The sequence below is a fragment of the Prionailurus bengalensis genome, chromosome A1 (assembly GCF_016509475.1).
Source record: "Prionailurus bengalensis isolate Pbe53 chromosome A1, Fcat_Pben_1.1_paternal_pri, whole genome shotgun sequence".
NCBI classification, from domain to species: domain Eukaryota; kingdom Metazoa; phylum Chordata; class Mammalia; order Carnivora; family Felidae; genus Prionailurus; species Prionailurus bengalensis.
In genome coordinates this window covers 189,938,872-189,963,629 of record NC_057343.1, presented here as the reverse complement: position 1 = coordinate 189,963,629, position 24,758 = coordinate 189,938,872, and the positions used below count along the sequence as shown (strand labels likewise).

The following is a 24,758-nucleotide window of genomic DNA, read 5'->3' as shown; positions in this document are numbered from 1 at the left end:
ACTCTGACCAATCAACAAAGAATTAAATCTTCAGGAAAGCCAAATATTTTGGGCAAATAACTTAAAATAGATTTCAATATGTATTTATTTATTATTGTTAAAACTACATTTCATACCCTCGTGTTTTTTTTTTCTTAGTTCACCATGAAATATGAGACTAATAATCAAAGTTAGCTATTATTGAAAAGTTCTTGCTGAGTATATTTTAAAACTTCCAACAGCTTATGAATGTGCATTGTGTAGAACATATTTCAGCCATGCTTATCTAAAAACAATTTTTAAATGTGCATGTATGCCCTAATTTGAAAACTTCTAAGTGAGTATCTATTAAAGAAGATCACCCTCCTTATTTTAAAGGGAATATATTAAAATCGCAATCAAGCAAATAAGTTTTATCCATCTTACTAAATTGGTAGCTGGTACACTTTGATAACTTTTCTCTTTGTTCTAATTTCTTTCCCCCACCCAGTAAAGCTGGCTTCTTTTTTGTTACTAAGTCCTCCAACTACCTAACCAGCTACTTAAATTCTGAAACTAAACTATGCCTTAAAATTAAAAAAAAAAAAAAAAAAAAAAAAAAAAGGCTCCTGTGCCTCATTAAAACGTCAGGCCTCTTTTCTGACTCGGCTCATAATTGTATCTTTTAAACCATAACTCAACCTTAATGTGTACTGCTTGACACCCGCGTGTTGGGGAGTTTCAGAAAATGCCGTCTATATACCTTTAAGACCACAAGCTCACTCTCGCTGCCTGGCTTCTTGCCAAACTCGGAGGCAAAAGCAGGAGGATTTTTACAAAATACTCTGTAACAATTGTTGCTCCCTCTTCCAACAGTACTACTACCACAACCTCCTTTTAAGAAAAAAAAAAAAAGAAAGAAAGAAATCTGTGGAGTGGGTCATCTCTGCTCTCAGCTCACCTCACCGTTGCTAAGGAAGCTACCTAGCCCCCCTCCCTCCTCACGCACTTCCCTACTCTATACCTCCCTGGAGAGGCCCGGATGGTTTGGATCTCACAAGTTCAGCCCACTCTACACCAAGGTCCCAGGGCACCTTTTGCGCCCCCTGGGGCTCCTCCGCAGGGTCAAAGGAAGTTCAGCACTTACTCTCCCCACTCAGCACCCTGTAGTGTTAACGCAGAAGGCCTGGGTTTCCCTTGGTGGGAAGGAGCCGTCGAGCCACCTTCCCCACGCGGCAGGCGTGTGTGTGTGTGTGTGTGTGTGTGTGTGTGTGTGTGTGTAATCACTTGCAAGGCTGCGCTGAGAGTGCGGTCTGAGGTCCGCCCTGGAGTTGAGAGTTCGAGTTCCAGGCCCCGTGCTAGGGAGTAGCCAGCCTCTTGGCTTCCCCAAATTTAGAGGCGCTAGAGTCACCCCGCGGCGCGAAATTAAGAAACTTACTTGTTTTGTCATGGAGTCAATGAGGCGCACGTAGAAATCCTGCTCCGTCCTTATCCCTGGGGGAAAGGGGAAGGGGAGTGGGGAACGAAGGAAAATTAAGTGAGAGAGGATCCGCCGCTAAATAAACAAACAAACAACAAAGAATGGGGTTCCAAGGCGTATGCAACGCCTACTCTCCCAGAGAAGCCCAGGCAGCACACCACCACCCCCATCTTCCCCAGTGTCCAGAGAGGGGCCAGTCCCTATGCACAGCAGCTGAGAATGGGGCGGGACCCCCACCTGGCTACTCTCCCTTCTCTAGTTGGGAGCCCCTCTGCGTGCTCTCTGGGAGCCATCAAGGCCACGACTGCTCTAGCTCCCTGAGCCCAAGGACTTAGGGCCTGGAGTCTGAGCTCAGTCTCCCTTAGGAATGGGAGGAAGAAAGGAATTGGCCCTGCGAGGGCCAGGGCTCCACACCTGGCCCCAGGTGTGCTCGAGCCCGCCACAGCCGCCCTCCGGCTACTCGGGGCCTGCTTGCTTGAAACCTCCTCAGGTGAAACTTAGGGGAGGCCTGGTGACCCCGAGGACGGCGGAAAACCGAGCGTGCTCAGGGCTCTCGTCCACCTGGATCTGGCTGCGTCCCCTGCCCTCACCCAGAGCCCCAGGGTGCCGGCGCCGACCCGACCCGACCTGAGCCTCACCATTGCTGTAGAGAAGCTGGAGCCGGTAGTGAATCCCGTTATTGGTCTTTTCGCTGTTGGCTTCCTGGGTTTCAGCGAGACGCAAAGACACAACAAGAGACGCAGGAGAGAGGTCGGCGTGAGCGAGTGGACCGACTTCGAGGCAACTTTCCCGAAGAAGGGACCCCTGGCCGGGGAACCGGACAGGCCCAGGAGCAGCAGAAATTGCGGCCAACTGTGATCCCTCTGCCGCCCTCCCGACCCTTACTGCTCCCTCTTCCCTTCCAGAAAATTCCGTGGGGCCTGGGGGCTCGGGCCTGGGTCAGCAGAGGCAGGAGCGGCGCGTGGTCGCGCCATTGAGGGCGGGTTCATCCCAGGCGCCCTCGACTCTGGAGTGCGAAGCCGGGCTCGCCTCTCTCCAGCTCTGGGGCTCCACGCGAACTTTTTGGAGCAGAACCTCATGGATGAGGAGCCCGGGTTCGCCCAGGACGGGAAGTGGCTTGGGGGACCCCGCTCAGGAGTGTGTTATGGATGCTTTGCACTCGCCGAGGAGCGCGCCTCCCGAAGCGGCTGGGCCTGCTCCCCGGTCGGGGGCGAGGGGCAGCGGCGCTGCGCCCACTTACTTTTTCCTTCTCCACGAACCCAACAAAGGCTGTCCTCTCGATCTCCACGGGCTGGCCCTGTCTGTCGTAGAGGGCCAGGACGAAGTGGAAGAAGTTGGATTTCCGCAGATTGGAAGGCGGCTGCTTCTCAAAGTGAGCCCGGGCCAGACCCACCCCGCTGCGGCCAAAGACGCAGAGTTAGACGGCTAAGCGGGACACCGACGCGCGACCCTTTGTCACCCTTTACACACGCGCGAGCCCTCACGCACCAACCTCGTCTACCCCCAGAACACCTAGTGGGCGCCCTACACGCCCCCTCCGGCGCCCGGGGCCCACCCGGCGACGGGACATGCGTGCTCTCGCCTGTCCAGTCCTCCCGCCAAGCACACGGCGCGCCCTCCGAACTCGCCGAAGAGCCATGAAAGTTTTGTTAGGGTTTTGCGCAGGAGATAAAACCCTGCAAGCCTTTACTCTGGCCTGACGCGCGCTACGTGGGAAGGAAAAGTGGAGGTGGATGCAGTGAACCCGTGTTCGTGGAACACAGCTGGTAGTTTACAACTTGGAGAGAGGGAGGCATGGGAATTGGTGCCCGCCACCCCCACGAATCTCCCGCCTCAGCCTCAAGGGCAGGTGAGGATGGATGGGGAACAGGCTCAGTTTCATGAAGCCGCAGCCATCCTCCAGGAAACCTCGCGTGCCCCCGCCAGGCGCGGGCGCCCGGCCTCTGGACACCGCACGCCCCCTCCCCAAATAAGGCATGTGAGAAAAAGGATCTGAGGGGGTCAACTCAGAGCTGTCAAGGGTGGTTACTGTGGAACAGGGAGCTGGTTTAAAAGACCTGTCCTGACAAAGTTTCGCTGTTCCACAAAAACCCTCACTCATTCCAGAAATCCTATGGACCAGGGGTGCCGGCTGAGCGCGCCCGCGGGGGGACTGGAGGCTCGGGTGCCAGGGGCGCCGGAGGCCACTGACAGCCCGGCCTGCCCAACACAAGGGCGCGCTCACACACACACACACACACACACACACACACTCTTTCGCTTCCAGCCCAGTTACCCAACTCACTCTCACTGCTAACCACCCCCATCCTTGTACTCAACGGGGATGGGAACAGTGTTGCAGACACTTGTCCCCTGCCCCGTGAAGATGAGGATGGGGTAATTAGTCATCTTCCTTTTTCCCCTTCCGCCCTCTCGGAGTCCGACAGGGCCTGGGGCAGCCAAATCTCCTACTCCCCCAAGCCCAGCTGGTGGTCTGGGAAAAAAGGCCATTTCTCACTTGGGACCAGGCATCCTCGGAAAGGTTGATAAGAGTGCCCAGAAAAGTTCCCCCAGGTCAATCTCCAAGGGAAGTGCCTCCAAGTCACACAGTCTAGCATCCCAGGAGCTGAGAGTGGGAGAGGGGCTGGAAGGGGCCGTGGTGACAGAGGGTGGGGAAGACTTTCAGGAAATGTCAGAATCAAAGTTGGGAGCTGCCGTTTTATCGGTGGACTGAGAAAAGCAGAAAGATAGAGAGAGGGAGAGAGAACAAGCCCAGAGAACTAAGAGAAGGTTCTGAAGATACATGGAGAGAGAAAATAGGAGAGAAAGGGAGGTAAGGGAATGAGGAGAGAGGAGGGAGGAATGAAGAAAGAAGAGGAAGGAAAGAATGAAGAAAGGGAGGACGGAAAGAAGGAAGAGAGGTAAGGGGGAAAGGAAAAGAAGTGAAGAAGGAAGAAAAGAAAAAGGGAAGGGAGGGGGAAAAGGAGTTAAGAAAAAGAGGAAGGAAGGAAAAGAAAGAAGAGAAGGAAAAAAGTTTAGAAAGGAGGGAAGAAAGAAAAGAAGAAAGAAAGAAAAAAGGCAGGAAAGGAAGGAAGAAAAGATAGAAAAGAGAAAGAAAAGAAAGAGAAAAGAAAAGAAGGAAGAAAGAAAGAAAGAAAAAGAAAGAGGAGACAACCGGCCGGGAAAGAAAGAGCAATCACATAAAAAAACACAGATATCCAACATCGTGCTGATGAGACGCCTCTTCTGGCTTAAAACGAAATGAAAACAGTCACAGGCGAAGCAGGGAAAAGTGCCGGCAAAGCGTGGGCTTCTCGCAGGCAGCTCCCGGCTCTCCGGCCGCAGGCGACCAAGGCAGCGCGGCCCGGGAGCGCGGAGCCCCGGAGGCGAGCCGAGCCGAGCGGCGGACTCAAGAGCGCGGCCGGGCCCCGCGGCGGCCGCAGCCACCGCCTCCCGGCTCTTCTGCTTGCGGCTCGCCTCCCCGGCCGCGGTCCCCGAGCGGTACCCACCTCTGCGCCGCCGTGTTGGCGTCCAGCACCCCGGCGCCCTGCATCCACGTCCGCACCGCGTTCATGCCGCTGCCCAGCGGCTCTTCCTTCATGCTGCTTCCACTCCGTTGGATGCTTTCCTGAATCCCAAACATGAAAACAACCTTTTCTTGTGGAAAATCTCCTCCCCCTTGAAAATATTGAAAAAAAAAAAAAAAAAAAAAAAAAAAGGAAAGAAAAACGCCAGCCAGAGATTTTTTTTTTTTTTTGAGACGATGAACTCGCGCTAGAAGATCAAGGCGGGCTGGAAAGCAAATTTTTTAAAAATGTAAACCTTCGCTCAAAACTGAGCGATAACACGAAAAAAAAGGAGAGAAAAAAAAAAGAAGGGAAAATCCAACGAAAAGACCAAAATAAAAAAAATAGAGATGTATGCTTGGCTGTTGGGGGTTGTTTGGTTGGTTAATTTTTGGTTTGGGTGCTTTTTTTTTTTCTTTTTTTTTTCTTTTTTTTTTTCTTTTTTTTTTTTTTTTTTTTTTTTTTTTTTTTGTAATGATCACAGGCCGGTGGAGGACAGGAGGGGCTGGAGTTTCCTTTTGTAGAGGTACCCTTCACTTGAAGAAGCAGGAAGAAAAAAAAAGCCCTGATGGCAATTTAAGAAACAATAGACTCAACTCGCGCTGCCGGCTTTGCTACTTCAAGTGTCATTTTCCACAACCAGGCAAGTTTTTTCCTCTCTCTCTCTTTTTTTTCCTCCTTCTCTCCCAACCAAAGATGTTTCTTTCCTTTCAGTGCGTTTAGATGAGGACGCTGGTTGCCGTAGACAGATACACCAGAGAGGGAGAGTGGGGTGGGGGGAAGGGGGGAGAGAGAGGGAAAGAGGAAGGGGGGGAGGGAAAGACAGAGAGAGAAAGAGAAAGAGAGAGAGGAGAGGGAGAAAGAGAGAGGGGTGGACCCTGCTGGATGGAGATTCTGTTTTCTCCTTGCTAAAATAGAAGTGATTTGCAGGCTTTCCCTATGGAATCCAGTTTGACTCTCCCCAGAGCTAAACACAGGCACACTAACCCCAAAGGGAGGAGGCGGGGCTCGCGCCTCACGGCCCCGCCCCTTCATTTGCATAACGCCATCCTTCCGCCAAGCTGCAGCCAATCGCGGCTTAAGAAGCCTTCTGGCTCGCCGCGCTGGGCCACGCTCCCTCATTAACATCACTCTCCGGGTGGCGCAGGGGAGCTAGCCAAAGTTCCTCGCAAAGTGGCGAGCGAAGGATCGCTGAGCACCAGCGTCTGTGCTGGGAAGGAGCTGGGCACAGCTGGGCAGAGCCGGGCTGGAGAGGGGAAACAGACGGAAGGGAAGGGCGATATTTTTCTCAGGGATTTGAACTGGGGTCTGCATCCTGGTCGTTGCGGTCCTTTTAGCATCCTCGCCACGCCCTGAGCGCGCTCGCGGTTCACAGGCTGCGCCCTCCCAGGGCCGATGCTGCGTCCTGCTCCGCTGTTCTGGGACGTCGGGGGCAAAAGTGGAGGAGACGGGAGAGCCCGGGCAGAAAAAGCAGGAAGCGCGTCCCAGGTGCCCACCTCTTCGCTTTGAGGAGGGGGTGGTGGGGTGGAAAAATGGGTGCTCGAGGTCGGGGCGGGAGATCGCGGAGGGCACTTTTCTCCACGCTGGGAGAAGTGGGTGGACCCTGGGTCTCGGTTAGTGAGGCTCTGTGGGTCCCTCATGGAGTAGGGGGACCCGGACTCTGTCCGTTGTCTGGCCTCTGAAATGCTTCTCGTTCTGATGCTAGCTTCGAGGCCGCGGGTGTTAAGGCACCGTCCCCATAAGCTCACTTATGTCGAGTAATCCGCGGGATGTGTAAACGGTGGAATGAATGCTCTCACTAGAGTTGTATCAGGATGCATTCTAAAATTTATTCAGATTCATTTCCCAACCCCTTACCCTCGCCCCAAAGTATTTTTTTTTTCTTTAGTGTATTTACCAGAGCAACAACGTCTCTGATTGATTGGTTATTTCATGTAGGATTTCTGTCTTCCTCATTCTTTCAATTTAAACGGGGGACTTGAACAAACCCACCCCAACTTCTGCCCCTGCCAGTTGTCCAGAAAGTGAGAGATTGAGTTTAAAAGGAGGGGACTGGGAGGGGGGGGAGGCTAAGAGAGAGGGAGGGAGAAATGGTCTCCTACCTCAGACCTTTCTGTATATATGCATGTGAGTGGCAAAGAAAATAGCTAGAAGTTTCCGGGTAATGTGCCCCATCATTTTTTAGCAGGTCGTAACCTCTAATAAGCACATGGTGAACTTCTGTTTCATTGCCCTCAGAGGAACTCCCTGACTGCAGCCAAATCTGCTAAGGACTCCTTGGGGGGAGTTCTCTGCCAGAAATCCAGGTCCCCTTTCTGCTGGCCTTCCTTGGCCCTTTGATTTAGGAAGCTCATGGGGTCAGTGACGGAACAGTACACACGCCCATGTTGAATGGATGGAGACAGGCAAAAATTACGCTTTGTGCTCTTGGCAGAGCAGGAAAGTGAAAACCACTTCCCAGTTCCTAAACCAGAAAAAAGGACTGTGTTTCAGGTCCGTGAGTACACGGCCACTATCCTCAAACACTACTTTATCTTTGTGCACAAAGCGTGCCCTGCTCCCATACCATTTAATCTGGACCACTAATGTGCTGAGAGCACTTTGTCTCTGGCAAAAATTAATAATTCAGTCTCCACCAAGACACTCCTGAAGAGATGTGTCTGGTCCATCAGGATCTACGTAACATCTACCAGAATTCCTGACACACAGCACATGTTCAGGATGGTTATGTTGGTGGAGAGACTGGAAGGGTTATAACTTTGTGGGCAGGGGAAAGGAGGAGGGGACTTTCTCCATCTCTACAGAATTGAAACGCACAATTAAAACTGGGCCTGCTGAAAACTTCCCAAAGATCCAAGCTTAACCTCCAAAGTCCAATGAGTCCCCCAGAGCCAATCCCTTCCCCTGCCTGGACTATCCTCTGCCTTCTCTGAGGGTATCCTTCAAGGAAGGGGAACCAGGAAACAGAGGCCACCCTTCTATCAATGAGTTCCAGATAGCCAGAGCTAAAGACTCAAGCTTCCCTCTCCTTAATTGCCTGAACCTCCACTTTTACTCTCCAGTGAACTGTATTCAGGACTCCAAGTTGAGTCTGGTAAAGTACATTCCCCAGTGAGGGGGAACACACAATGTAATAGGGATCAGATCGCTGCCAAAGGCAAGCAGCAAAAGTGCCAGGAAAAGGGGAGATACAGCCACTATGAGGACCAGGATCAGTGTGAAGCACACAACAGATGGATTTCTAAGGGGTCAAGCAGAATCTAGAAGCACTCTGCAGATTATGTGTTTGTTGAGGGGCCTGAAGGTGCCTGTTTCAAAAGAGAAATTGGCACAGAGAAAGAAAATGTCAGCAGCCCAACTTCTGCCCCAGAGTAGGTAACCTCTAGAAACTAAATAAGAAGGAGGCAATTTCCACATCTGCCAGGCCACAGGAAGAGGTAAAACAAAAAAAGGGCAAGAATCTTTTGATAAGACTAATTCCTTTTGGCTGTTCAGAAACAGCAGATACCTCACCTGGGATGGCGAATGACTTTCTTTTAATCAAGCAGAATGTATTCATAGCATTTCTTCTGAGTGTTCTGGTGCTTTTAAACTGGCTTTTCTTGCCCAGTAATAAATGATTAAGTAGGAAGGAAGTTAAAGAGAAGGTAGAAAGAGATATAGAGGGCGATAGGAAACTGGGAACAACACCAGGCCAGCAGACTAGTAGGTTTTCGTGGATTTCCTCTGGTGAATATTCAACTAGCAATTGTAATTTTAAACTTTGAAAAATTCCTTAAACACTTGTCAATCTTCCCTCCTGTGACGGAAGCACCACCTCCAGAAGACCAAGCATGTGTGTGGAGAAGGGGTACTATAAAGTATGTACTGAGACTGACTTCATCTTTTCTTATATTATAGTCACTTCTGTGAAGAAAAATACTTGTGTGTACAGCATTGCCCAGGAGTTATAGAATATATGTGATATGACTTTAGGTTAGCTTATAACAGTAATCCCTAAACCCCCCTCATCAGTCTAATCATATGGGGGAGGAGGTAGAAATGCAGATTTTCAGGCCCTGTCCAGACCTACAGAATTAGAGAAGAAAAAAGCAAGGAGCGGGCAAAGCTGGGCATAAGAAAAATATACAGCAAAATGGACTTATATGTGGAAGAAGCAGGTGAAAAGGCTTGATATTTCCCCTGGAGTGAAGTGTCCCGCTGAGCTTCTCAGAGTTTCTTCCTAAGTGAGGGTTAACGTCCACTCCCTCCCCCTTGATTGCTCTAAACAGTAGGCAGGGCTACCCATGCCTCAGGGTCTCCCAGCGCTGCAGGAAGCTCAGGCCCAGTGAGCAAGACCCCCCATTCCACCCCGAACTTTGAAACCTTCTCACTCTCGGCTATCCCAACCCTGTTAAGTCAGAGGGAAATCAACTCCCTTTCCCGAAGGACACGAGTTGCCTCCATAACTTCCAGGGGGAGCAGGTGAGAACATACGCGTCCCTTCTCTAACCCAAAAAGAGTAGAGACGAGATAAATACAGCCAAACTGGGACTAGCGGGACGTCCCGGGGAAAGAGGGAATCTTTTCTGCTCGTCCGCCCCCAGGAGGCCAGACTTGGGACCTGTCACTTAGAAAATTCCTTCTATCTGCGTCTCCCTTAGCAAGACGCGCCCCCAGAAGGGCCGCCAGCCCTGGGAAATGCCCCCTTCTTTTGGCGGCTAGTAAGAGACCGCTTAGAGTGAGAGAGGAGAAAAGACGCCTCCTTCGGTGTTGGAAAGAAGGGAAAGGGAAAGTGCGGCGATGAAGGCCAAAGGCTCAAAGTCCCTCCGCCAACGGCCGCTCTGAAGGTGTCCACTGGCGGTCTGGAGTTGCGGCCGCAGTGAGCAGGTGCCAAAGCGCTGCCCACAGGAGGAGTGGGTGGCGGCGCGGGTCGCTAGGAACATGAGAGCCAGAGCGGGACGCAGCATGGAGGGGAGAGGTGCTCCTGAGCTGAGCCCAGATGCCGGCGGGAAATGCCCCGCCACCCGCGCGCGAAACCCTGACGCTGCCCCTCTAAGACCTTTACCTGCTGCCCTCGGAGTACGTATAAGAGCAGCAGGCCACGTTTCCACCGGAAATCCGCCTGTCCCACCTCCTTGCTCTCTGCGGTCTCTGGCAAGCGGCAAGGGGAAGGGGAAGGGGGCATTCCCTCGGACCCAGATTCCTCTTTCAGATCCCCAAAGTTGTTGCAGCGGTGGCCCGGTGTGCTTGCCGACTCTAACTTTTCCAGTACCTGGGAACGCGCGTCTCCTCATAGTACAGACAGGGAAACTGAGGCCTAGAACGGGACAAAGACACCCACAGACACCTAGGACAAAAGCTTGAGGCAAGGAGTTCGAACAAACCTTTCCCGGATCCACCCTGCGGACTGTCGGGTTTCCCCTGGGGCGGTCCCTAGATAATAATAGACACCATTTGTTGAAGGCTTTACGGGCAGAAACTCACTGAATTCCCACAAGACAAAGAAGGCAGGTAAGATCGCCCCCATTTACAGGTGAGGAAACTGAAGGCTTGTGATTGAAATGAAACAACCTGCCCACCGCCTCACTGCAAATAAAAGTCTCCGAGCAGAAATTTCCCCAGTCTGTGACCTTAACCTAGGATCCAAACCATCCATCCAACGGCGGCGCAGTATCCTTACATTTGCATTGGTGCTTCCCCTGGCTCCCCGACCCCCGCCACGCCTCTGCCACAAAGCTCCCAGATCCCCTGGGTATCCCGGATGACCGAGGAGCAAGGGCGCAAGTTGCCCCAGGGCAGGCAGCGGAAGGGAGATAGATAGGAGGGGAAAACGGCTCTGAAAAGTTCTAACTCGTGGACTGGATGCGCATTCCCGCTGGCAGATACCGTCACGCGTCTCTCCCGGCAGTCCTAGACAGGGCACGCCAGGGTGGCGCTAACTCCAGCCCTGGATCTGCCACATTTGCTGTGTGACCTTCAGTCAGTCGCAACTCCGGGTCCTAGCTGAGGTGTCAGAGCTTCGGGCGCGTGCAGCGTGGTCTAATTAATATAGACTGAACAAGTTTTGGGGGATGCCTGCGAAGTCCAACAGAGGGCAGAAATGTGGACACCTGCGGATGCACTTTAACTGAGGAAGACCATATAGCCTTGGCATGACCACAGAAAACTAAAAACTAAAATTATTTTGAGCTGGGAGAGTACAGTTGGGGACCCGCCGGAAAAGATCTCCTAATCCGAGACTGTCCTGAAGCGCGACTATGCCCTACCTTTAGCCCTTCTCCCACAGTCCTCCAACCTGCTTGATTGGAGTCTGATCTGCGAAGGGCCCCCGCTCCCTCGGCGGCGAAAAGAGGCTCCAGGGTGCGGGAAGAGAACTTCCTGGCTGTTTAGACATTAGCATCTCTTCAGTAGTGCAAACGTAAAAAAAAAGAAAGAAAGAAAAAGAAAAGAAAAGAAAGAAAGGAAAAGAAAAGAAAAGAAAAGAAAAGAAAAGAAAAGAAAAAACAGGCCTGCGAGAATTTGGAGGCGAAGGGAGGGAAGCCTGTTTGCTTAGGACAAAGCAGAAGGAAAGGGGAGTTTAGCAGAGAAGCTCGAGATGCCTGGGTCACAAAAAGTTTTTTTCTTTGAAGCACAATTCATTAGATATTTACGCACCGCTCGGCCTTTAGAGGTCTTTGTTGGCCACCGAGATGCGAGATGAGTGTGATGTGAGTGTGCAAATAAGTTTGTATAAACGAAGAGTGGCTGCATTTTTATGGGCCTGTGTAGCACAAGTGTGTACCAGTGAGTGACAGCGCGCACTTGGGTGCATGTGGACGCTTGTGCTTGAGAAGGATTGTTGCGCATAAGCGTTGAGTACACGTGTGCACGTGTAAAGTGTGTGCATGTGTTACATGTAGACACGTGTCTCATGTGAGTGTGCGTGTGCAGAAGTCCGTACGTGTTTAAGAGCAACGTACACTTGTGTGTGAGCCTGAGCTCACACGTGGTTCGTTTGTCCATGTGTGCATGTGAAGCCCAGCGAAGAAGTCCCCGAAACCTCCGGTCGCGTGGAAGGAAAGGCGCAGGCAGGAATCGCGGACTGAGCACCCCATGGCAAGAGTCGAAACTGCCGCTCCTCCGGCCCGCAGGCAGCCGGAAGCCGCCTACCGGGCTCGGGACTGGCCCGGAGACCGTGGGTCAGCCCCCAGCTCGGCTCCGGCCCGGCCCGGCGGATTCCCACTGGGACCCACCAATTAACCAGGACTGCGCTCGAAATGATCCCTGCTGGGCAGTTCGGGAGCTCTTAATTGTTCCTCGCGGACAGTTTCTAATTATTAATACCTTGTGTCCTAAAGGAGACCGCTTCCGGGTTATTTGCTTATGATTTTATTATCTTTATCACCGTCATTAATTCGTGGCTGTATGAAGATAGTGCCAAGCCCACCTAGACCGCCCTGCCCCGCCTCTCCGGCGCCGCCCTGGGCGTGCGGGTTACCCGCAGACACCGGAATCTTCCCTTACGTGGAGCCACAGCGCCACCTCGCGATCCCCCAGCCTCCCTCCGGTCACTGCCACCCAAATTCCCAGTACTGGTGGGTTTTCCATTCGCTTTCGCCGTTCCTCTTTCCCTGTCTAGAACGGCCCACGTGGCTGGAGCCTTGAGATCCCCCCAACATGCCTTGCTAAGCAGCTTTGTACACGACTGGAATGCCTATACCCGGTCTCCACCTGGAGAAATTCTGCTCTCTTTAAAATCACTAACACAGAGTTCACCTCTTTCATAAAACCTTTCCAGACCCCTTCTAGAAAGTCATTCGTGCCTTTCTTTCCCTGATTTCCCTGGTGCTTATATCACATTGGACAGAAAATATTGTTTAAACATCTCTTTCCCCTCCATAATCAAGGAGCTCACCTACAGTCACTATTTTGCTTATAGCAACAATAATAACAGTAAAACCTGGTATTAACTGAACGCACTATGGAGCATCTTATGCAATGTGCTATGCTAAGCATTTTATTCATTACCGCGTTTAATTTTCCCAGCAAAACCGTGAAGTAAGCACCAATATAATTTCCCAGTTTTCAGATGAGGCCAGAGAGTTCCTGTCTAAGGTTGTATTGCAGAACCCAACCCAAGTCTGTCTGTCTGATTTTTCTTAACCTCTTTTCTTAACATCTGTGCCTCGCAGACTTATTCAGCTCTATATCCACAGGCTTTAAGATAGGACCAGGCACAAAGTGGACATTCATATATTTATGAATAAATGAACCACTGCCAATACAAATCTTTTCTTCTCCAAGAGAGTTGGGCTAGAAAAACACTGCACTTACCAGATACCTTGATTGAAGTGTTACCACAATGATTTATCCCAAAAGAGTATTCCACTACTAACTAGCTAAGTGACCTTGGTCGAGTCACTTCATCCTCAATTCTTCATTTTTAAAAGTAGGTTTTCTGTGAGTATTAAATGAGGGAAAAATGTGAGGTACTTGATATAGCCCCTTGTACTGTAATCAACACTCAGCAAAAGTGTGCTATTAATATAATTATTAATGAGAGTTTTAAAAACTAAAGCACAGAACACAAAATTGACTTACCCCTAGCCACATAGAATTCACCATACCTCTATATAAAATTATCTCACTATTATATCTTCATTTTCATCATGGACATAAAATATGTAATAAAATATGTTTAGTTTATTGTGGTTGGGGTGTTAATGTTAACCCTGCTCTGTTATAAAATTTTAAGGGGCAGGGGGGAAAGATATAATTAAACAGTAAATCAGCAGGCTTTGACTCTCACCCTTTCCTCCTGCTTTGTAGCTTTTTACCAAGAAAGATTTAAAGAAAGACTATAAAAGTGCTTATTATTCTGGAAAGTACAAAACCCTATTTTTTAATTTAGGGGACATTCTGAGCTAGTTTGACTTTTTCCCACTTGAAACACTTTGTTGCTAGTGATACACTAAAAGTTTAAAAATATGTATCTAAGCAAATGATTGTCCCCAAATAAAAAAGAAATGACGGCTGTCTAAACATATCCCAGACTTTCAGACATTTCCCAAAAAGGCTAAGTTTTAGAGGTTCAGGGTCTCTTTTCAGAGTGACTCATTAGATAATTACTACTATTAGCATCTAAGCGAAAATGAACTTTTCTGTCTGATCAGGCTACAACTTTCCTACTATCAAATTCTTTTGGAAGACTATTGACCAGTACAGTTATGTCATAAAGAAACAAAAAGAGCCTGATAAAATCCACAAAAGGCACAAGTGTGTCTCCCCATTTAGCTGGCCCACAGCACATTTCCAGAAACTTTATCCCAACCCCAATTTATTTTAGTTCATTTGTACCTGCTTCTCATTCTATGCAATACTCTTGTATGAAGATGAAGAAACAAATTCAGGAAACTTTATCAGCAACAAATTAATGTGTTAAGAGATTTTATTGTATAGCTGCCAGGTATTTTATTATCCTTGATTGGGGATTTGATTCGTATTGACTGTGTGAGACCCTGTCTTCTTGACAGTTTGGGGAGGGAGCATGTCTATTCTGTTTTCTTTTCTTCTTTATTTCTAGAATGGTCTCCATTAGCGATGTTCACTAAAATTATGGCTTCCCTACTTCCAGGTGCACAGTAGTAGAGTATTCTGATTCTTCTGCATTTAGATGCAACCCTATTGTTTGCTTTGATAAATTTAGAATTATCAGTAATATGTGCTATTTAGAGGCAAAAGCTTTAAGATCCAATGTGCAATTCGCCAATTCACCTTCCCCATGCCACAGCCTCCAGTGACCCTCCAGATGGAGTTTCCTTCAGCCTGCCACTCTTTGCAAAGATAATGTGGAGTGGAGACCTCTCCAACCCACAGTGAACATTTAACATGAATGTGAAATAATCTTTTGTTACTATAAGTCCCAGAGATTTTTTATGGCAGCATAACTGAGCCTTTCCTGACTAATATGCCTAGGAAGGAAGCTCACATTTCTTTTTCTTCCTTCCTTTTTTTCTTTTTTCCTTTCTCCCTCCCTCCCTCGTTTCCTCCTTCTCTCTCTTTCCTTCTTTCTTTTTCTTTCTTCCTTTTTTTTGTGGACAATGTGGAAATTCTTCTCTTAGAGTGTAAGACTTCCACATCTAATTAAATAATCAGATAATGCAATTATTCAGTTAGAAGCCTGTATCTCGTTTTCTTACTCAATTCATACATCTCCTATGGGTCAAAACATCATTTAGAAAACTCTGAAATGGAAAACAACAACTGAATTTTAGAAGCACTGAAAATGAATCTCAGAGTCATTGCTAGATTTCCACAGGAATTTCTTGGGAGCTTGCTGCCTGCTTGCATATTCACAATGAAGGGTGTGCCGTAGGCTGTGATTCAAAGAGATTTTGTCAGCGATTATATGAGGGGACAGAGAAACATGTCTTCCTTCAGTGTTTGATTTCCTTCGGTCCATAATTTCAGGATGGTGAAGGGGAAAAATATTTGGCTAATCAACTTGTATTTAAGGAACATGACCTATGGCAAGTTATTTAACTTTTCTAGACCTTACTTTCGTCATCTGGAAAATAAGAGTAGGAGACCAGATAATCTTCAGGATGCCATCCAGTTCTAATCAGCTGGAATTCTGAAATATTCAGGTGATTATCAGTTTCAGGAGTCCATGCTACAGTATAGAATCTTCTTCTTCATGGGGCGCCTGGGTGGCGTAGTCGGTTAAGCGTCCGACTTCAGCCAGGTCACGATCTCCCGGTCTGGGAGTTCGAGCCCCGCGTCAGGCTCTGGGCTGATGGCTCAGAGCCTGGAGCCAGTTTCGGATTCTGTGTCTCCCTCTCTCTCTGACCCTCCCCCGTTCATGCTCTGTCTCTCTCTGTCCCAAAAATAAATAAACGTTGAATCTTCTTGTATTTTTATCCTCAGCATTATTTTGTGAAACATTTTAAATTTTTTCATGCTGAGCCCAACTTAAAACAACTGCTTCTGGGGCAAGATAGATAGTGCTTCTTCTCTTCCACCTCAAATGTTTTTAATGTTGGAATCTGCCAGAAGAGTGGGCCATATAGATTTGGGGCCATGTAAAATGGTCTGTCACTTTCTAGTCAAGAGGGAAATTTTTCTTTTCTTTTTCTTCTTTCTTTTTTTCTTTATCTTTTTCTTTCTTTCTCTTTGAGAGGTATTTTCTTCAGGTTTCATTATCAGACTACCTAAGGAAATTTCTTGTGAGACAAAATATTGATTGTGTGACAAATGCTGTGGAGTGAAATCATTGCTAATTATTCTTTATTCTTAATGTGGTATGACTGATTGCCAGAAACAATACTATTACCTTCATTTGGATAATAATTTATGGTTGACAAAGAGTTATTGCCTTGATTCCACTCAATGAACCGTGCCAACTGACATTTCTCCCCTATTTCACAGAGGAGGAGCTGAGGTTTTGATTTGCCCATGGCGTGTGGCTAGCAAGCAGTGGGGCTTGACTGTAACCCAGGAGCCACACTGCCTATGAAATTAAGAAAGCTGTCTGCTACCTTACTTACTTCTGTCAACCAATTCTTGGTTTCTCTCTTCTCTGGACACCCAAAAAAGATTATGGCCCTCTCTTTGAAGTTAGTGTGGTCATCTGACTTCGTTGAGCCAGAGCATTTCCTTAAAGGTAAGAGAACCCCCAGAGTACTTGCTCCCCTCAACCAGAGGTGTTACTGAGAACAGCTCCATCGGTTTGGGTCCTGCGGTCAGGATCACGATGAATAGAATTCTTTAGCAATATGCAACACATTTAATGTACGCAGGTGGTTTAAACCACTAGGACTTGGGGCTTCTTTGTTATGGCAGCTTTGCATAGTCTGTCCTGACTGATATAGTTTCCTAATTCAAATATAAGAGTTTTGTGAAAGAGAGCTCTCTCTGTTGAGTGGACTCCTATAAACTTGCATTGTATACACATATCTTTAAGAAAGAAAATATTCTTCTGGATCTCTCATGTTTTTATTTAAACTAATTTTACTATCTTACTTAAATATGCACAAGCATAAAACTAGGGCCACATTCTTTATGCAGATAGCATTTAAACAACCATGAAACCAAATTACAAAGTTCATGAAAAAGAGAAACTGAGGGGCGCCTGGGTGGCGCAGTCGGTTAAGCGTCCGACTTCAGCCAGGTCACGATCTCGCGGTCCGGGAGTTCGAGCCCCGCGTTGGGCTCTGGGCTGATGGCTCGGAGCCTGGAGCCTGTTTCCGATTCTGTGTCTCCCTCTCTCTCTGCCCCTCGCCCGTTCATGCTCTGTCTCTCTCTGTCCCAAAAATAAATAAACGTTGAAAAAAAAATTAAAAAAAAAAAAAGAAAAACTGCACAAAACCAAAGATTTATAAATGAACTATAATAAAATGAGCTGGATAACGTTTTGTGGAAACTAAATTGTCACTTAAATGTCCACATGGTTGTTTCTGAGTTCAATAAAGTAGGTTCTTTTAGAAGTGGTCTGTCTATATAATTATGCCCTGTGTAATGTCTCAATCCTTCCACCACTTTTTAAACTTTTTTATTTTAAACTACCACAAAGTGTTCCTTAATTCATATGGTGTAGGACAAGTTTAAAGGAGTCATTTCAGTGTCAAATCCACCTCTGTCCCATTTTTATCAGCCTATGACGATTAGGAACCACTGTTGGCACCAATAAACACAAACTAAAATTTGGGAACATTGTGTCAGTAATTCAGCTTTAAGGTAATTATCCAGATAAGTCTAACTGTGCTTAACTTTTTAAGACTACAATTGAAATGACTTATCTGTAATGATTTAACTGTATTTAAACATTTGTTTCTAGGAACAAAGAGGAAAGAGTGACTAGAAGACTCTAGTGCAGAGTTGGTCTGTGGAGAACTGCTGTATGTCTTATTCCTGGGCCATTGCTAGACTGCATTTCTCAACATCCCTAGCAGCTGCTTTGGCTATATGACTGAGTTCTGGCGAATGAAAAGTAGGTGGGATTGATGGAAGCCATTTTCAGATATAGTTCATAAAAACCTCCCACACAGTCTTGCACTCCTCTTCCTCCCCTTCTGCGGACTAATCAGAAAATCCAAGGTGATATTCCAATGCTAGGGCAGGCTTAGCAAAGGTTTTCTGTCAAGATCCTGATAGGCAATATTTTATAATTCATGAGCCTGTTGCAACTACCTTAGTGTGAGAGCAGCTACAAAGCACAGGTGATACATGATGAATCGGTGTGGCTGTGTCTCAATAAAACTTTATTTACAAAGAAAAAATTTATAAAAACTCTAGATCAGATTTGGTCCATGACTTGTAGATTGCTGACCCTGCTCTAGGACATGTCAGAATCACAACATAGAAGGATTCTGACCCCTAAATGACTGCATGGGGAAATAAACTTTATACAAGCAAGAAATAAACTTCTCTTATGTTAAGTCATTGAGATTCTAGGGTTGTTTCAGCATTAGCTTACTCCAATACTGTTGGAGGAGGTTATCGAGGGGACATGACCTCAGGTTGACCCAACGATCTGAACCTGGGCAATTGGCTCCTCCTCCCCTCCCCTGCACTTCAGATGCACATTTTGCATAGCATTCCACAGTGGGCACCGTTTTCAAAGATGCAGCTTTAAGAGAACAGTGTGCTGTTGAGACCATCTGGACAGTATATGTGACTGAACCCAATTAAGGTCTCTATATAAACTTTTAAGGTTCTGGCGGGCACGTGCAGAGATTTACCTGTCTTGTTACCTGCCATGATGAGCCTCATGCGTAAGTTCCCTTGCTTATTAAGTCTGCCACCAGAAATCCAAGAATGCCACCACCTACCAAGAGTAGTCTTCCTCTTTCTTCGGTTTTTCCTTGCCCTCCATGTACAGAAGCCAGGTCCAGATTTAATTCAGGATGCTCCTGAGGTTTCAAATCAACAGAAAAAATACCTGGTCACAAAGATGGATTTTTATAAATATTAGATTTCCCCTTCTCCCTTACATTCCTTTGAAGACAGGCTTATTCATTTGTCATAGAATCTTCCCAATAAGTGTTAGTGAGACAATTAAAACACAGTCAGATAAATAATTGTATGCACGAAGCACGCATATCATGCAATGCTTATGACATTCCAAGTTGTTGCTATCACCTCTCTCCATCCTACCACCTAATTCCTAGATGCATATCTGAATTGTTTTGTGCTGCCTTCCAGATAACCAAAGACACACATTTGGGAAACAGTTTGCTTGGGTAAAGTGAATAGAGCTTGGTTACTTGGTTCACTGTATGTAAATAGATTGCTCTGTCTTACATTAAGTCTCTGGAATGTGTTACAAAGTCAGCTTTGGGTTATTACTCAGCTACTTTGTAGCCTGTCAGTGTAATTTGGTATCTTTACTCCTAATTTATAATCAGGGAGCCTGAGACCCAAAAGGGTTAAAGAACTTTTCCAATGTCATATTCTGGCAATATCCAAAAGCTAGGCCCACCTGAATCCCAAATGTCACACTATCAAGATTTGGATTCTGAAACCTCTGGAATCTTATCCACCTTCCCTACTTGACATGTATTTGTTGGGGAAAAATTGACCTCAAGATGAGTAATTTGCCACCTTTCTGTATGTATTTCAAATTTTCCCATTACACAAGGAAAATGAGAAAAATATGTCCTAGATAACACAAAGAAAAATGCTTCATTGTCTTAATTGCCTTTCTATTTCAATCAAGAAAGGCATTTAATTATTTCTGAACTACATTCAAAACTCTCTCTCAAGAATATTACTCTCCTCAGGTGGGTTAACCAAGCCTGTGCAAAATATTTCTCAAGTCTGAATATTAATATCAAACATTTATTGAGTATTTTTATATGTCAATGCCAATTTAAATGCTTTCCATTTACGATCTCATTTATTCCTCACAGCAAGTCTGTGAAGTGGAAATAGTCATTATTCTGCTCGAACAAATGAGGAAACTGAGGTTCAGAGGGGTGAGAGAGCTTGTCTAAGTTCGAAAGGCAGTAAGTGGTGAAGTCAACATTCAATCCTCGGCCACCCCTTCAGGCCACATTGCTCCCCTCCCTACTCTGCTGTGCTGACTCTGAACAGAGCTATGCTTTCCCCCTTTGAGTATAGGTGAAAAACCAATATGGAAGACTCACCCAAGATGACTTGAGTCAGCTACTCAAGGGTCAGTCAGAACCTCAAGCCTCTAGAATTTGAGGTGGGTCATCTAAGGGCTATGGAATCAGAAGGGGCAGAATCTGCCCGGCTTCTTGCACAATCTGAGGAAAGAAGTGCTTTTTGCTTAACACCGCTTCCCTGGGCCCTGAAAATGCCCACGTGACATCCACCCAGTGGCCTACTTTGACTTCATTATCGCTATTGGAAACCGCAAAGAGAGGGAACAGCATTTCTATGATATGTACTTTATGGCCATTACTCTTACCTCATTGTTCTTACTTCACTTAAAAACAAAAAATAAAGAACAATCAACTCAGTATTTACACTCTAAAATTGATTGGCATGAGCATGTGTGTTTTATTAGTAAGAAAAAGAAAGTATTTTCTGGCATGATGGACTATACCCTTTGAAAAGCATACAGTACTTGAACTGTGTGGGCCACATCAGTAGGAAAGATGGCACCTGCAATTGTTTGGAAGGATTTTAAACTTCATAATAGGTAAGCTTAGGACAGTAATAGTATCCTTACATCTTCAGACCAAAATATTGTATAGTTTGGGCTAAAAAAAAATGTTCAGTCTTCACAGTAGTCTTAATACCACAGTTATTTTTAACCATCTTAATGAAAAGATTCTATTTCATTAACCTTGCCTAAGGGCATGTATGAGAAAACATTGATGTTTTTTAAATATGAAATATAACCTCCATTCCCAATAAACAAGAGCAATGGTGCATTCTTTGTGTGTCTTTGAAGGCTTCTAGTCACAAACCTAATCACCTGTTGAAATGTATCTATTTTATCTCCAATAAATAATATGTGAACACTTAAAAAGACTCTATAAGCTCACCTTCTTGCATTAGGATTTGTGAAAATCAGACAGCCTGGAGATGTGCGAGCCGATGTTTAGTAAAGACTTGAAACATAGTCTTCAACACTTGGAATTAGGTAAAAATCTAAACAAAGTTCATTTACTCTTCATTTTCCTTTGTGCTAGTCCATGGCCATGTGTGTGGTGAATAGTCCTTCACACGCACTTGCACACTCAAATTTCACTATGCTCTGGAGAGACCACTGGATGGGATAGACTAAAAATATCGTTGAGCTTTCATTTTCCAATCACAACAGCTGTCATTCAGATCAACACTTCCCTCACCACCCCCACCACTGGTTTAAAAAGTTTTTAAATCTCCTGCAAAAGAAAAACACAACTGAGATGTCGCAGCAACAGTGGGGAGTTTCCAGGCCAGTTTTTGACAAAAAGCCTGTAAGCAGAGAGATTAGTAAAGCATTGGACACCAAAGCACTTATGCCCCAAAGCATTTCTGGTTCCTGATACCTCCGGCTTCTGCACGGCGACTACACAACGGGAGGGCAGCCGTGGTCAGGGCCCAAAGCCCATCCAAGGTGGAAAGTTTTTAGAAGACCCCTTGACATTAAGCTTGGATTTCAAAGAGATGCATCATCAACGGCAGGGCAAAGTTACTGTAAACCTATCCCACCTTGCCCCAAACCAGGAGACTTTGGGCCCCCGACTGGCCCTCAGGAGGCTTTACACTCAGATTCCCACAGCTTGAGCTGGCCAGGTAATCTCAATTTGTGAAACGGTGTAAGGTGATACCCAGCTGGTAGTGTACCCAGGTACCTCGCGGAGCAAACCCCAAGCATCTCAGGGGCAGGTCTATGCCAGGCCTTGGTTACCCCTACAAATAACTTTACAAAGGAAGGAAGGCAAGCAAACAAAGATTAGCAGAAACACAAGGAAACACAATGTAACAAAATGCAGCAGAACCAATAGAAAGCAGAAACATACCAGCACCCTGCCCAGACTTGGAGAAGTGTCAGGCGGACTGAAATACCACCAAAATTACCATGCTTAAAGAAACAAATGACAAACTGATAACATCTGCAGGAAACAGGTATATTATCAAAAATGGATTATATTGTAGGAAACTATAAGATTTGTCACAGCAAATTCGAAAACCAGAGTTTTTATAAATAAATAGTAAAATAACAAATGTTAAATACTCAGTGAATGGGCTTAACAGCAGATTGGATAAAACATAAGGAGAAGTAATGAGCTGATAAACTAGAAGGGTTTTAGGTATAAAATTATATTTAATTGTCCATATAAATTATATACAATATAATATACTGGATATGAATTAGAATACACTATCCAGGATGAAACATAGAATAGTAAATAAAGAGAGAGTGAGACACAAGGAGGATATAGTGAGAAATGTAACATACATTTGATCAAGGCCTTAGAAGGAAAAGAGAGAGAGAATGAGGCAGAGGAAATGTTTGAGGAGAAAATCACTGGAATTTTCCAAAACTGAAGAAACACATTAATCTACGATCAAAAAGATCTAGGGAACCCCTCCAAAATAATTTCCTTTAATCTGCTAAGAGAGTAAATCCTAGAAGTTCTCATCACAAAGGAAAAATTTTTTTTTAATTATATGAGGAGATGGATGTTCAGCAAACTTACTGTGGAAACCACTTCCTGATACACAGGAATGCCAAGTCATTATGCTATATATACACTTAAATTTATAGTGTTTAAGTCAATTCTATATCAATAAAATAGAAGGAAGGGAGAGGGTGAGGGGCTGAGCGAAAAAAATCTGCAACTAGGGGCATGATAGTAAAATTGCAAAAGAACAAAGGCAAAGAGATAAACCTCAAGTAGCCAGAGAAAAAAACACAAGTTACCTTTAAGAAAGAGGATGGCAATTAGACTGGCCCCTAACAGCTAGCTGTTTTCCCCACAGCAAGAACGGAAGGCAGAAGACAGTATACCGGTATCTTCGGTGTATCAAATGAAACCAATTGCCAAGCAAAATCTGCACCCAGTGAAAACCCAGCTAAACCTGAGAGGATTTACCACCAGCAGGTTCTCACTGCAGGAACTCTGTCGCTGTGCTTCAGGCAGAAAGACAATGGTACTGGGGAAAAGATCTGAGATGCAAGAAAGTTAGCAAAGCAAAGGTAGTAGAGAATGTGGTGGACTAAAATAAGCATAGACTGCATGAAATGTAATGACAATTTCTGGTGGGGGAAACAGGATTAATTTAAGGTATTAGACAACAGCAGCATGGGAGTTGAACTAGGGGAAATGGAGAAGGGAATGAAAGGTTCTGGTGTGCAGTTTCCTTGTGCTGTCTGTGCAGGAGAGGGTGGAGGTTCTCATGACTTCCAGACTCAGATACGTTAATTATGCAGGTTGTGATTTCTAAGGTGGATTCGATTGGAAGGGCTGCCATAACAAACCATCACATGCTGACTGGCTGGAAACAACAGAAATTTACTTTCTCACAGTTCTGAAGGCTAGAAGTCCCAAATCCAGATGTTGGCAGGGCCAAGCACCCTCTGAAGGCTCTTGCCTTCAGAGTCTTTCCTTGGCAGCTCCAGGGTTGTGGCACAAGTACCTCCGATCTCCACCTCTGTCTTCCCATGGCCGTCTCTCTCCTGTGAGTTTCTGTCTCCCCTTCTTGTACAGACAGCAGCCATACTGCATCAGCACCCGCTCTAATGACTTCATCTTAACTTGATTACATCTTCAAGATCCTATTTGCAAATCAGGTCACACTCACAGGTAGCAGGGGTTAGGACTTCCATACGATTGGGGGGTGGGGTGGGGGGTGGACATAATCCAACACATAAATAATGTGACAATGAAAATTGTAGAACTAGAGTGTATTATTTCCAAACTAATAGAAGAAAATGAATTGAATAATTACTATGAATACTGAAGATTAAAAATAATATTGATACCAAAACCTAACAAGAACAGCATGAGAAAGGAATATCACAGGATATATATACACATATATATATTCCATTATGTATATATTTATATTCCATTACATATATATATATATATATATATACACTATTCAACCATAAAAAGAATGAAATCTTGCCATTTAGAATGACATGGATGGAGCTAGAGAATATAACCCTAAGCAAAATAAGTTAAAGACAAATGCCATATGATTTCACTCATATGGAATTTAAGAAACAAAACAAAGGGGAAAAAAAAGAGACAAACCAAGAAAGAAACGCTTAACTCTGGAGAGCAAACTGATAGTTACCAGAGGGGAGGTGGGTGGAAATCATGAGGGGTGAAATATGGGCTGGAGATTGAGAGCACACTTCTCATGATGAGCACTGAATACTGTATGGAATTGTTGAATCACTACATCATACACCTGAAACTAATTATAACACTGTATGTTAACTCTACTGGAATTAAAGTTAAAAACTTAATTAAAATGAAAACATAAAAATAAAATAAAACGTATTGAGATTTGTTTTGTGGTTCATTGTATGATCTATTCTGGAGAACGTTACATGTGCACGTGGAAAAAACATGCATTCTGCCCCTGTGGCTGTCTCGCATCTGGACATTACTGTTAAATCCTTGGCAGGCTGCTAGACCATTGCTTGCCCCAAACAGGACCTTAGGCTCTCCCTGTCTGCTTGGCAAGAGGCTGCCACTTTAATGGACAGTGCTGCAGATCCGGAGGCAGCAACAATGTTACTGACTTTCATGGCCTGGCCCACCCACGGTGAACTGCCATCACAGAGCTGGGGCTCCACCATGGGGTGGGAGCAGCTCAGGCAACAATGTCACAGATTC

At 45.9% G+C, this 24,758-nt stretch overlaps 1 protein-coding gene and 1 long non-coding RNA gene across 10 annotated transcripts in view; one reads left to right on the top strand and one right to left on the bottom strand.

Moving 5' to 3' along the window:
• EBF1 (EBF transcription factor 1) overlaps positions 1-5,415 on the bottom strand; it is a 390,777-nt gene extending 385,362 nt beyond the window's left edge. For 5 of the 8 annotated variants that reach the window (XM_043597059.1, XM_043597070.1, XM_043597081.1 and 2 more), the window contains exons 1-4: positions 4,927-5,415; positions 2,679-2,835; positions 2,077-2,140; positions 1,397-1,452 (exon numbers count right to left, since the gene is read on the bottom strand). In XM_043597059.1, coding sequence (XP_043452994.1) covers positions 1,397-1,452; positions 2,077-2,140; positions 2,679-2,835; positions 4,927-5,060 — 411 coding nt within the window. In that variant the 5' untranslated portion in view covers positions 5,061-5,415. The remainder of the gene's footprint in view (positions 1-1,396; positions 1,453-2,076; positions 2,141-2,678; positions 2,836-4,926) is intronic. The other 3 variants (XM_043597099.1, XM_043597106.1, XM_043597125.1) reach the window with 1 other exon arrangement.
• Positions 5,416-5,817: 402 nt separating this feature from the next.
• Positions 5,818-24,758, top strand: part of LOC122493083 — a 30,321-nt gene continuing 11,380 nt past the window's right edge. The window contains exons 1-3 of one of the 2 annotated variants that reach the window (XR_006299817.1): positions 5,818-6,471; positions 16,372-16,606; positions 17,780-17,932. This is a non-coding gene — a long non-coding RNA (uncharacterized LOC122493083). Of the gene's footprint in view, positions 6,472-16,371; positions 16,607-17,779; positions 20,847-24,758 lie in introns of those variants that run through there. The other variant, XR_006299816.1, reaches the window with a different exon arrangement.